This window comes from Prosopis cineraria, unplaced genomic scaffold (assembly GCF_029017545.1).
Source record: "Prosopis cineraria cultivar Desert tree isolate PC_DT_omini unplaced genomic scaffold, ASM2901754v1 PC3, whole genome shotgun sequence".
In the NCBI taxonomy this organism is placed as follows: domain Eukaryota; kingdom Viridiplantae; phylum Streptophyta; class Magnoliopsida; order Fabales; family Fabaceae; genus Prosopis; species Prosopis cineraria.
The window spans coordinates 38,087,071-38,101,220 of NW_026555334.1; the positions used below are offsets into that span (position 1 = coordinate 38,087,071).

Sequence of the window (14,150 nt, forward strand, 5' to 3'; positions counted from 1 at the left end):
ATATATGATATTTTCAGCCCAATTAGAATCAGCCAACTTAAATTGAACTTGACCCGAAAAAGCCCGATCAACAGCATTTTTGACTCTATATGTATATAGAGTTAATAATTTTAGCCAAGATCGACGGGTCAACACGAACTCAACTAAAAAAAGTTAGGGTCGAGCTTGATTATATGACTTTTTTTAAGAAGGTAGGATATTTCAACCAATTTGAATAAGTTCGGCCTAAATTAAGCCCAACCCACCCCAATTACCAACTGATACTATTACTTATACCATCAGAAAATAACATGGGGTGATGAGTAAGGGGTGATAAAATCTTGGTAGTGGCTTGCTCTTCCTCCCTCTCTCTCTTCATGTTCTCGCACTCATGGGTAAGTCTCCATTTTAAAGTAGTGCTTCTTTTTATCTTGGCTAAAGTTACAGCCATTCAATTTGTGCTTGTTTCAATTAGCCTGATTTTATGCTGCCCATATTGAAATAGGTCTCATCCTTATCCAAAAACAATTGAGATAGGATGATGGGACGGGACATGAGATTGTCCTCGGACTGTACTATCCCGTCCTAAATATTTTATAGATATATATAATTTTTATTTTAATAAAATATATTAAATATATTAATTGTATTAATATACTTTATACTTATGTTAGCTATAATTTCATTAGCTACTATTCTTATTTAAAATTAAAAGTCTTTTATGTTGATAATTTTAATGACACTAATAAACAGTACAAGGTGATATCTTTATTTACAGTATATTATATATTAATACAATTTATTATTATATCTACCTATTTAATGACTTTTATTTATATTATATTTTTTGCTTTGTTTTTGAAAGACTCACTAGCTTAACATATTTTAACTAAAGGATAGGAATAATAACTTGATGTTATGTCGGCCTTATTTGTTGTTATTGCTCTCATAACTTATAGATCACATAGCTTAGAGATAACTTGTAATTGCTTTCATAATGTATCATGTTTGAGGTATTCTTATTTTAAGTTATATAATAATAACTATGATTTATATAATTCAATAATTGTTGTGATTTGTGCACTTATATTGTTTTGGTTTTAAATTTAATAAGTTATGTTATTTAAAATTTTAATTAATGGATATTATTATACATGCATTTCTCCCATGTTGTCCGTTTTTGGGATGGCAAGACGTCCCAATCTTATCCTGATTCCAAACGAGATGGGACAGGACATGCGATAAAATTGTAGTTTCGATCATTTTTCGGGATATGATATAGGATATGGGTGTCCTAATCCCATCCCGTCTCGTGAATACTCTAAAGTATTTATTCAATCACTTGACTTTACATAATTTTTATTTTAGTGTTTTAACTTTATAAAGTGTCTTTTTAATCTTTTAACCTTAACACTGTTAGTTTTTTTATCCCAACATTTTTAAATATTGACATATTAAGTTTAATTTTTTTTAAACAATAATGATGATATAAAAAATAATCATTCCAAGCTAAAGATGATAGGATTAAAGGACTAAAAATATATTTTACAAAATGAATGATTAAATTATAACTTTATGTAAAGTTAAAGAATTAAAATTAATTAATCAATGATTTATTTATTTTGCTCTTTTTTAGTGTTGTCTGTCTATCACGGGCAAGAAGAAATCATATACTCCATTCATAAGATATTTTTTAAGAAGTTAAATATTAAAAAATGTAAAGCATTTTTAGCCTTTCGAGTATAATCATTGCCTTTTCTTTTCAAAAGTATCTATATTAATAATGATTTTATATTTATTGTAGAGCATTTGATAGGAATAAATATGAAAAATAGAGTTAGTTAAAAAGCAGATAACTACTTTATTAGAAGGTGAGATTCGATTAAAAATATTTTAAGCGGAGAGAGTATTATATAAAAAATGTTATAATTTTTCAATTATTGCAAAAATAAAATGGAAATGGAGGATAAGAGACGCAAATTGAAAATGCAACAAATATGATCACGTGATTCAATTATCACGGGTACTATGGGAGAGGGGAGGAGCATATAATATTAAAAAATGATAATAATTTTTTTAAAATATATAAATGATAATTTAATCTTTTAAAATGTCATAATTTTTTTAAAATTTTTAAAATTTTCGATTAATGAATTTATATAAGTTACTAAATTACCCTTCTTAAAAATAAATTATTCACCAATTTTATTTAAATATTCATAATTTTTTCTTACATTCGTAACAATGTAGCAACTTTAAAGCTCTTATTTTTAACAAAAATAATTTAATAATTTATATAAATTTATTAATGAAATAATTTGTTTTAAAAACATTAAAAAAATTATGATATTTTAAAAATTAAATTATTATTTATATATTTTAAAAATATTTTATTATTATTATTTTTATAATCCCAGCTTTGGAGGAGGCCATTCTACGATATTCCTTGGGCGGTCGGTTTGAATTTGATTTTCTTGTCAGCCATATTTTCTTTAAGGGGTTGGACCCAGAAAGTGTTGTGGTGTAGTATTGCAGCCTGTTTGGGTTGTAGCATCGCAGCCTGTTTGGCAAAGCTAAGAAATCGATTACTTCGGCCGAATGATCGATTGTCATAATAATTACCCAAACAGGCTGAATTTTGATAATTAATTATTTAAATCAAAATTACATTTTAAAATAAACTCTAAAAGGTTGTTTATAAATTTAATTTTACTATTAAATAATAAATTTCACTTTTTAAATAAAGTTTAACAAATTTAATAATATTAAATATAACTTTATTAATAATTAATTTTAAAAAGTAATATCTTTTATGGTAATTTATACAAATGAAATTAATTTCAGTATCCAAATAGATTGGGTTACAATATGATTAATTAATTATAATTAAAATTAATTATATTAATTAATTATTTTTATAATTAATTATATTTAACTAAAATACAAACGGGCTTTAGTATATTTTGATGGACACAATCTATAGCGTTATTTTAATGGCAGATGGACAGGCGGAATAGGCTATAGTCGCTCATCAATTGAGTTTAGTTTCGGAATCGAGCTTGCTTAGATGCGTGGGAAATCATTTGCTTTTCTTATAAGCAAACATGACACGTACCATGTCAAGCCACCCAAAAAAGATTCAGTGACTGCGTCTGCGAGTGGTCTCTTGGACAGATTGATAATTTCTTCTCAAAGCATGGAAAAATAGGGCTCATCTGGTCGGCGTCAATTGCGCGGTGTATCTGCGGGTAAAGTGGTGGCCTGGTAGGTAGGGGTAGGCTCATTCACGAATACGGAATACCAAAGAACTTTTACATATGTTGCATGGCTTCCATCTTCCAACTCCCATCTCGCTTGTCATCGCCGCATCTCGCTGCTCCCTCTAATCATAGTTACATGAATTACCATTGTTATCCACCTCACATTACCCAACTAAAAAACTTACGTCGTCTATGCAAAACTCCCATCCAAAGAAAAGAATATTTAATTCAAACATTCATGAGTTGGTTCAGCTCGCCATACCCGTGCCTGATTAACTCTTGAAAAATCGCCAAACACGCATTGGGGAATGTGTGTGTTGGGGAGAGTGTGTCTTTGTGAGTGGCCCGGCCATCTCTTTCCACTACGGGACAAAATAGTCATGGCCATCTATATTTGACAAACACTGTTGGCCCTTTATTGAAGCCTGTCTTTTGACTCTTGCTTTTGGCAAAAGCACAATTTCTTGTCCACTGGGGGCGAAAATGAGAAGATGCCACGGACTCTGGCTTTCCAACACGGGGGACAGCTTGGCGTCGGCAACGGAGGATATAATATCCTCTCTTTATTTTTTCTTCTTCATTCTTCTTCTTCCTCTTCCTCGATCTCCCTTCATTTTTTTTTAACCTCGATTGGATACGCATTTTCGGTCATTTTTGTCTTGGCGGGTTCTAATTTTGCTGCCTGTCTTTTAATCTTCTGACTTCTATAGCCGCTCTTCCAATTTTCGCTCATGGGTTTCTGTTTTTTAGCTCTACAAAAGTCACGTATCATCCTCATCACAAGTGACTTCAATTATCCCACCGACTCATCTTTGTAACCCCACTTCCTGGCCCAGACAACACCGAAGCTCTTTTTTTTCCCCCCCTACCCTTGTCTGAAGAAAGAAGGCTCACATTATTGTGCGGCTATTTTTTTTGCCCCCTCCACGCATCAACGAGAAAAGCAATGAAGCAATGCCAAGTGTTTGAGATTTTTTTTAATAAATTCGTGAGTCTAAGTCAGCGCGAGGCCAGTCCATTAATCAGCCCCAAGCACACGTCTCACTAGTCTTTCCCCCTCGGTCAGCACCTTCAAGCCGTCTCATCTCCCATGCTTTGACAGATTCAAGGAAAACATGCCAGACGAGTCATAGCACATTTTAATATCAATTTGCCAGCTTTGATAAGGCAGGCACACTTCACTGTACCAAATTTCACCTCGGAATCTCTGTCTCGCGGACTTCTCTTCAATCTCTTGCTGTCAAGGGCTCACGAGAAGCATATCTCCACATAGGTTGGTATTGAACAGTTCCTTTCTTTCTTCACTCTTTTCCCTTCACAGTGTTCACCGATCGGTGATTCTTTCCCTTCACACAGAACTTTAATTCTTTGTGTATTTTGGATCAGAAGAACGATCCCGCAGACTTTTGAAACTGAATCAACCTCCAGTTATTATGCAAAATCTGAAACTGAGAGTATGCCAGAAACAGAATCCTCTGTTTCTAGTTCTGTTTCTAGCAATCCTCAAGATGGGGGTCGATCGGAACCCAAGAAGAAATTGAAGGGACTGAGGTCAATGCGGCTTTTGCGACTGTCGAGCGTGAGGTCGTCCATTAAAGGACCCAAATCCCGTTACGAAAATATTGATTCACAAAGTTCAGAACGACCTTCTTCGGTCGAAATGTCGGATGCATCGCCCAATTATATGAAAGCAACCAGCAGTTCTCATGCAAAGGAAAGCTTTCAGGCAAGTTTTCTGATTTCTTTTTTCTTGTTAGTCTTTTTGTACATATGATTTGTTTTTATCGATTCAAGACTTGAAAAATTGAATGTTACATATTATGGGCAGGGTTCCGAGAGAATCTTCACGAGGAAGAACTTAACAAGAATACCAACTTTGAAATTGAGGAGGAATTTGACCAGAAAGCTATCTGGAGGGACTGAGTTGAAGAGGAAACTGAAGCCGTCAAGATCAATCAAGCACACATCTGTCAAGGGGCTGAGATCATCAAGGCAGGGGACAAATCAAGACAAGGCAAGCACTTTTAACGACCGTCAGAATAGTAAGCATCCAAGTGAGAATTCTCAGAGAGTTATGACCAGAAGATTAAGTTTCAAGCCGGTGCGAATCTTAAGCAATCGGTACGTGTTCAGGTCGAGGAAAGTTTCCAAAGAGGAAAGCCTTCAGATATTGCAATCCTCAGACTCAAGTTTGCATAAAGCCACATGTTCTTCAACTCTCAAAGATTCCCATTTTCCAGATCAAATTGAGTTGCCACTTGAAGAGCATGAATCTCAAGAAGTACTGTTAACAAGGAAGGTTTGTCCATATACTTATTGTTCTCTTCATGGTGGTCACCATGGCAATATGCCTCCATTAAAACGTTTTGCCTCAATGAGAAGGCGCCAATTGAAGACACATAAGAACACAAAAATGGAGATTCAGCCTGTTACAAGATCAAAGCATTCTGGTAATAAAAAGAAGGGCAATCAAACAAGTCAGAGCATCTGCAGTGAAAATCCTGAGAATACAACAGCCCCTTCTCGCAAACCTCATAATCAGAATGATAAAAAGCCAGCAAGGGACTTTCCTGTTAAGACTCCCAATGCACTAGCTTCCAGTTTCAATGGAGGAGGCTCATCTGGAGGAGATAATAAAGAAAACATAAATTTCAGATGTAATGCCAAGGTGTTGCCTGGTGAAACATCATTTCCACATAAAACTTTTGATCAGTATCTCAATGATTCTCTTGCAGAAAATGGGTATAACTTGTCTTCCTTTCTTGCAATCAAGGAATCAAATTTGGAATGCTGCCGCACTGTTACTTACGAGGACAAACGAGACTCTGAAGTGATTGAGACGGCAAGGAACACCAGTATAGTGGCTGCACGTGACAAATATGATGAAAGCACTCAGTCTGTTCTCATGGATGATGGGACTGATATCTTAAACTCTGAATTAATGGTGCTTCAAGATCCTGACCTTTGTGACAAGCATTCTGGTTTGATAGACGATAGCGTAGTGGTTGGTCATGAGGTTCTTGGAGTAGTAGCTTCCCCAGAGAAACGGGAAGAAAGAAACTCAATCCTGGAGCTGGCTGATCCTGAATCATCTGGAGAAAGCATAAATGCTCATGAGTTCAGAAGTGCTAGAGATCAATCAGATACATCTGATCAAAATGATGTTGTGGAGTTAACTTCAACGCCTGCAGCCACGTGTACTGCCACCAAAATTCATACATTGGAGGAAGAAATAACAGCCAAAGACAAAAATATTGACTCACATTATGATATACTGCAGGATCCGTCTCCACCGAGAGAATCTAATCCTACTCCCACCACCGATGCATCTTACAGAATTCCTGAAGGAGATAAGAAGTATATAAAGATGTGGCACTTGATCTATAAGCATGCAGTATTGAGTAATGCAGAAAAAGAAGACAAGCTTCAATCTGACCAGGAAGACAAGGAAGCACAAGGGAAAGACGGTTTTTCATCTAATGGAGTAAACAACTCTTCTCTTCAGGATACTGATGATGAAAATGAGAATGTAGTTGAGCTTGTGCAGAAAGCATTTGATGAAATTCTTCTCCCAGAAATGGAAGATATCTCTTCTGACAATCACTTAGAATCTCAAGGCATGGCTTCAGATGAGGAGCTCCTAGACCAGAGTCAAGGTAAGGAAAGAGATAGGAGCACTTCAACATCCACAGATTCTCCTCAAGAAGAAGCTACGCTAAAACTTGATGACGAGGAAGAGAAGGCATCAGAGAAGATGGAAGATAAACCTGAGCCAAAAACACCAAAGAGCTGGAGCAGTCTGAAAAAATTACTACTCCTGAAGAGATTTGTAAAGGCGTTAGACAAGGTAAGAAAAATCAACGTTCTAAAACCCAGACATTTGCCTTCAGATGCCAACCCAAAAGTAGAAAAAGTTTATCTCAGGCATCTGATCCCAGGGGAGGGAAAAAATGTCGAAGAATGGATGCTTGACTATGCACTCCAGAAGGTTATCTCAAAGCTAGGTCCTGCTCAAAAGCAACGGGTCACACTTTTAGTAGAAGCATTTGAAACAGTTCTGCCATTTCAAGACATTGAAAATGGCCCACTATCCTCTGCGACAATTGAAAATCAAGCTAGTGCAACTCAAGGCCCTGATTCTTCAGATCATGGCGAGGAAATAACTGACAGGGAGAGGGAATATGACGTTTCAGCCAAACTATTGCTTGGCAAAGCATTCCATTCTCACAGAACTTTTAAAGAACACGCTGATGATGCCAGTGACAACCCAATGACAGAACAATATGGCTCTGATGTGGTTGAAGAGGCCAAAAACAACCCCAGATCCAGAGCTATTGATGGAGATTGGATTGGAAAGCAAATTATGGCTGGCAATCATGATAAGGAGGAGAACAACACAATTGTGGATGATAATGTTTATCCTGCTGGAACCAAAGATTCAACGTCATTGTTCTCAGGCACGCCAGTTGACACTACAAGCGCCTCCCTTGAGGAGGATCAAGCTGATGAAATGGTCAATGGAGTTTCACAAAGCATGATATCTTGTTTGACAACAGAAATTCCAAGCGGTGAATCAGAGTCTCATGGAAGAGATTTTGAAAATGAGAATCTGATCAGCACAAGCGGGGAACCACTTTCTATGTCAAAAAGCTTAATTCTAAAAGGTTTTGTGAGATCACTGGGATCTAGTTTGGTCTCTTCAGCAGCTCCTTCAGACCAATTAGATGAACCTGTGGCGGGCAGAAAAGAAAGTATAGTGAAGGCTAAGCCAGAAATTGAGAACCTTGAACAGTTCCCTCCAGCTGATGGAACTACGATCCTACAAGAAAAACAGAACCACACAGGACTATGGTACTTGGTATATAGACGCATGGCATCAGGTGTAGCAACAAATGACTTCAAGCCACTTGTGGATGGGGATGATGAGAATGAGCAAGGATATGATAATAGTAGAATCACTGGAAGTGATACTTCCATCTCTCATGGAAGTATACCTGTGGCAAATCAAGATATACCCTTAGAAGATCATCCTGTTACTGACTCAGAGGTTGAACTTCGCCAGCTTGAAGCCATCAAGATTGTAGAAGAAGCCATTGATGCAATTCTTCCAGAAGCACAGGAACATTCACATGATGGTCAGCAAGTCGCTGACAGCAATATTTCAGTCAACTCTATACAGTCCCACAGAGTCGAAGGAGTCAACAGCAGAGACTTGTACCGAAAAGAAGATAGGGTGACATCTGATAATGGAATGACCCAAGAACAAGATGAAGAACCAACATTGAAGGAGGGAAACAAACCATTATCTAGGAATTGGAGCAATCTTAAAAAAGTGATCATGCTCAGAAGATTCATTAAGGCCTTAGAAAAAGTTAGAAAAATCAATCCTCAAGGACCTCGATATCTGCCCGTTGAGCCTGATCCAGAAGGAGAAAAAGTAAATTTAAGGCACCAGGACATGGGAGAAAGAAAGGGTTCAGAAGAGTGGATGCTTGATCATGCACTTAGACAGGTTGTGGCCAAATTAACCCCAGCTAGGAAAAAAAAGTGGAGTTGCTTGTGGAAGCTTTTGAAACCGTCATGCCAACCATCAAAAACTGAAACTGGCCAGTTTGCAAAATAGCTTCGTATGGAAAATGCATTCAAGTAAAGCAAGTTGAAGGTATTAATATATGCTCCCAATATTTTTATTTTTATTCACGAGACGTAAGGCTGGTATATACCTTTTGTTTTGTTTTGTTTTTTGAAAAGCTGGGATGTAGATTGATTTGTGAAGTAGTTTTTTTGGCGTTCTTTCATGGGTGGTAATATAGAAGGAAAAATTAACTGCATAATGCCTGTTAAGCATGTAGCTAAAGAAAATGGATGGGATAAGGGAAATATATCTGACGAGAAACACCAAGTTGGTGAATCTGAACTGTTGACCGCTTCGCCATGTTACAAGAGAGGAAGCAGAAATGTAGTTGTTCCTAAAGATTCTAGAACCCAGCGTCCATGACCATGTTATATGAGCTGGATATAGATGAAGACTTCTTGTATCATGTAACGGTTTCATGTTATATACATGCTTCCAAAAGTCTCATTCGTTGGTTTCCTCCAAATTTACAGGTGATGAGCAAGGAAATGTAGTTTATCACAATCCTGCAGGATGGTTAGGCAGTTTCAGATTGCCCCAACGTTAGAAGAAACCCAAGACCATTCAATATGCCTGTGAGGAAACCCTTGCAAAATACGAAGTTATGAATCAGGAGAATAGGAGTTTAGTACATAGTAAATTCATTCTTTGTTTTTTTTTTCTTTTGGTCATTTATTTTCCCATGTGGATGGGGTTGGATGTTTGTAATAAATTCCCTTAATAGTTTAGATTTATCATAACATGTATCCTATCATTAGAGTGGTCTGTGTGTTGCGAGCTTCAAATAGTTTAACTTCAATACCCAGTCTTCATGCATCCACACTTCAAAACGAGAAATTTGGCCCAAGAAGGGTAAAGATACTAGGGATTTGAATGGTTATTCCTTTCAATATTTTTTTAAAAAAAATTTGAGCGAATATTATTTCAACTGAGTGTTGTTATGCTCTCCGTTTTTTTGTTTTTTAACGAATTGTGACGCTTTCCGTTTTGTTATGAACTGCGATGCCCAAGAACCGGGCTTTTTGTGATTTTTTGGACTGAGGTTGTTATGCCCTGGAAATGTACTTATTGGGCCAATGTTTACCTATTATTCATCCTGGCTTTGTAACAGTTTTGGATAGATTCATTATTTAAGCTTCAGTCTGGCCCAATAAGAAAAGTTCCAATCGTTTTTACTAAATTAACAATTGTTATATCAAAAAGGAATTCAAGCAAACTGCTATCCGAGACAATTGTTCAAAAAGATCTGACCAGAATTTTAATTGCTCATAAGGCCTTGGAATTTGAGCAAGGACCAAGGTCCAATGGTGACATTAAATGGAACCACTAAAAAACTAAAATGTCATTGATTAAAATGTTTGAAAGGGTAAATGCCTAAATGACCATGGCCAATTTCTCTCCCTCCCTCTTCTCTAGCTCTCGTACCATAAGATTTCTCATAGCATATTGTTCTTGCCTATTGTGATTCCTTGATGATGGAGATGATGACGAGTAAGGAAAGGTTGAAGGTGACTGATGACTCTCACCCATCATTTCTTCTTTGATGCTTAAATCAATCGTGCACCTCTTACTTTAAATTTTGAACTCTAAAATCCGTTCATCAAATCATCACTCCCCACTTCGTTCATCATTGCTACTCCTTCCTCTCCAAGCATCATCATTTATTGTGTAAGGGTCTATTATTAGTTTTTCTATTTCCATTTATTGAATGATTAGGTTTTTTTCCCCAAAAATGTGACGGTGGTTGACAATTCATGAAATTTCTTCATCCTATCTTGGAGTTGGTAATGAATTTGGTTCTTTTCATTTTAAGTTTTGAATTAGATAGGTAGTATAGTCTGATTAATTCCATGGATAGGTAGTTAAATATAAGATTGTGATGGGTGAGAGTTGCAAATTTTGTCCTGTTTCTTTTCTCCTTGTGGGGCGAACTGTGTTTAGTTCACAATTGATTTTACTATATCATATGATTTTAGTTTTGGTCTGCACATTTATATGAGGAGCCTTGAGAACTTAATGAGATAAAATTGCATTTGGAAATTGAAATAAATGGAGTGGATGAATCCGAGCGGAGTGAAAGTAGTGGTGAGTCAAATACAGCATTAAAGCATATTCAAGTTGATTCAAAGCACCCCTGCAATTAGTATGATGTAGAGTTGAAGATGGTAGTAACGTGCTAGATATTGGAAATTTTGGTGAAGCTGCTGACTGAAAGCAGGAGATGGTTTAGATGCACATACTAAATCTGTAAATCAAACACTTTCATACAATCACGATTGGAGCTATTCTAGAAGAAGGCTGAAATTACAAATAAGTGCCGTGCTCAATTGCGTTCAGTTCACAATTGATTTTGCTATATCCTATGGTTTTAGTTTTGCTATATTATAAACTTGCCACATGTGCTGAATACTTTATCCATTGCCATGAAAAACATTGATCGAGTTTCCGAGCCTTACCCTTATGCTATGTTTATCCTTGAAAAATATTACATGAACTAAATCCGTTAACCTTTTGCAATTTATGCAGGTATATGAATGGAGGAACAATAGGGGGAGAGATTTAGATTATCTACGAGCGGAAGAAAAGGCAGAATCTTTTGAATGCCTATGTACATTATAAGATGAAAGAAAAGGCAGAATCTTTACTTAGCATAATGAGGAGTGAAGTAACCTGCAACTCATTCACATTCATTCAATGTAATCATGACTCTGTACATGAACCTAAAGGATTATGTCACGGATGGACTGGAAATTGTTGCAACTTGTTATGGAAAGGTAGCCAAGAAGGCAAAGTACAATAGGATTCTTGTATTTATTTGTCAATCTTTTTGGACATGTATTGGAAATAGTAGAAGAAGAACCATTCATGTATTGTAATTTTATATTTTAATAAAATGAAGTTCAGTTTAATTTGCTATTTATTTGTTGGATTAGAAAGATTTCATTTGATAGCTTGAATTTGAGATATGCATTGGAAATGTAAAAATTTCAAAATATCTATAAGTGTTTTTTTTTAATGAAAGTTGAGAAAATTTTCAAAATATTCATTTTCATTTTTAAAATATCTTCAATGTTTTCATAAAAAATAAAAATTTTAAAATATATATTTATGATATCTTGAAAATACAATGTTGGTGTAATATTCCAACCTCAAGTTTTAAGTCATATTCAAATATAAAACTTGGATATTTTAAAAATTAAGGTGATAGATGCTGTGTTTCATTTCTTACCTTTGTTTTATTCAAATAAAACAAATGAAATTTTTAAAAATTGAGGTCATAGAGGCTATGTTTTACTTCTAACCCTCCATTTATTTAAATTTGCATTTTGAATATATCTTGAAAATTTACACTTAATTTAATGTTTTAAGATAATATGTAGATGTCTTCAACTTTTTGCAATCCTTCTTTCACGATATGCAAGCACCCTTCAAGAAAATATAAATTAATTTTTATTTATTCGAATATACATTTTGGATATACTAAAAATTGACACTTATTGTCAATTTGTCATGTTTTGAGACAATATATAAGTATTTTTAACCATATGTGACCTTTCTTTTGCAATATACGTGCACTCTTTGATAAATGAAATTTGGCTTCCATTTATTCGAATATGTATTTTGAATGTCTTGAAAATTTACATTAGCATCATGTTTTAAGATAATATGAAAGTATTTTTAACTATATGCAACCCTTCTTCTATGATATGTAAGCACCTTTTAAAGAAATGCAATTTAGTTATCATTTATTTGAATATGCCTTTTGCATATATCTTAAAAATTTACATCTCGCTTGACATATTGACATCAAAAAAACTTTATTTAACATATTAACAAAAAAGGACCTTCTTTTACGTATTGTCATTGAATTATTGACATTAAAGGATCTTGTGAGATATTAACAAGGAAAAATCTTGTGCAATATATTAATAACGAAGGACCTTACTCAACTTTTTTCAATTACAAGGGCAATCAGGTCATTTGGAGATTTGAATTAATGCCAGCAAAGGACCTCTCCCAAGTCCTTCTTTACAAACTCAAATCAGGTGGAATCTTTTTGGCAATTTTCCCCTACTATACCCCCATTTTATATTTTTGGTATCTTTTTATCGTGTGTTTTAATTGACTCTGAATCAACTGAAATTTAATTCAACACATCAAACAAGAACAAATGAAATTGAAGTGTTTGTTGTAAATGGAATGAAACACTGAATATATTAAAGTTTTATTTGAAAATTATAGAGGAAGAAAGAGCGGTCCTATGATCCTATATATCCTGTGTGTCGATTTTAAGAGTGCCCAGCACGCAGCAGCAGGGGACCAAATACTGGGATGTGAAAAATAATTCCATTAAATCTGGGACCAGAAAATGAAACAAATTGTTCATTATCGAAAAACTAGCAAATTGGTATTAACTAATTAATAGTTGCAATTGTACCCGAAAATTCAATAATTTAATGCAGACATCCTTTTCCTTTTCTTAAGTTGAACATAAAGGAGAAGATCATTGTGTATATCTTATAAACAAATCTATAGAATATGAAATAATAATTAATTAAATTTTATTTAAGAAATTAGAATTATCTATTAGAGATATTTAAATAAAAATTTTATCCATTAATATTAGATTTATTATTTTATTTTATTGTTATCTTAAATTTATTTATATTCAATAAAATAGGATATTAGCATCCTATCATTTTCTTTCTAAATTAAATTTTTAAGTTATATTTAAATTTATCATTTTATCTTTTTTAGAGTTTTATGAATAGAGCTAGTATTTTTATTTTGTATTCAGTTTTGATAAATATCACATAAAGATTTCAAGAATTTCAATATTCCCCCCCCCCTCTCTCTCCTCTCCCCTTCCCTTTCCACAACATTAACAACTTCTTAAAACCAGGATGATTTTCTTGTAAAATTTACCGCCGTATTAAATTTTAATTAATAATAAGTTATACCCACTTCAATTGAACGTTAACAGATCCCATCAATGTAGTAATAAATTATCTTTGAACAAGGGGTGTAAATCTATTTTATATTAATTGTTAAATAAATAAATACGCACCATTAAATTGCCTCGTTTTTGTTTTTGATAAAATTAAATTGCTTCTTTCAGTTGCATAAATATATGTATGCAACAGCTAGAGTTGAAAAATGGGTGGGCTTGACCTATATGGGCCTGGCTCTTAAGGGCTTGAGCCAAATTTTCTTAAAATATTTTTTTTTTTAAAATTCAGCCCTTATATCAAGGGTTTAAGATCAGCCCGTAAGCT

At 34.5% G+C, this 14,150-nt stretch overlaps 1 protein-coding gene across 2 annotated transcripts; it reads left to right on the forward strand.

The window, feature by feature from the left end:
• The first annotated feature begins 4,204 nt into the window (after positions 1 to 4,204).
• On the forward strand, positions 4,205 to 9,614 carry LOC129305968 (calmodulin binding protein PICBP-like). 2 transcript variants are annotated; one of them, XM_054946214.1, is made up of 4 exons: positions 4,205 to 4,512; positions 4,629 to 4,965; positions 5,068 to 8,901; positions 9,348 to 9,614. In XM_054946214.1, the coding sequence occupies exons 2-3, from the start codon at positions 4,696 to 4,698 to the stop codon at positions 8,860 to 8,862; spliced, it is 4,065 nt and encodes a 1,354-aa protein (XP_054802189.1). In that variant the 5' UTR covers positions 4,205 to 4,512; positions 4,629 to 4,695; the 3' UTR covers positions 8,863 to 8,901; positions 9,348 to 9,614. The 2 variants fall into 2 exon arrangements, with proteins under 2 accessions (XP_054802189.1, XP_054802188.1); XM_054946213.1 differs by having other exon boundaries at positions 4,206 to 4,512; positions 4,626 to 4,965.
• The last annotated feature ends 4,536 nt before the right edge of the window (positions 9,615 to 14,150 follow it).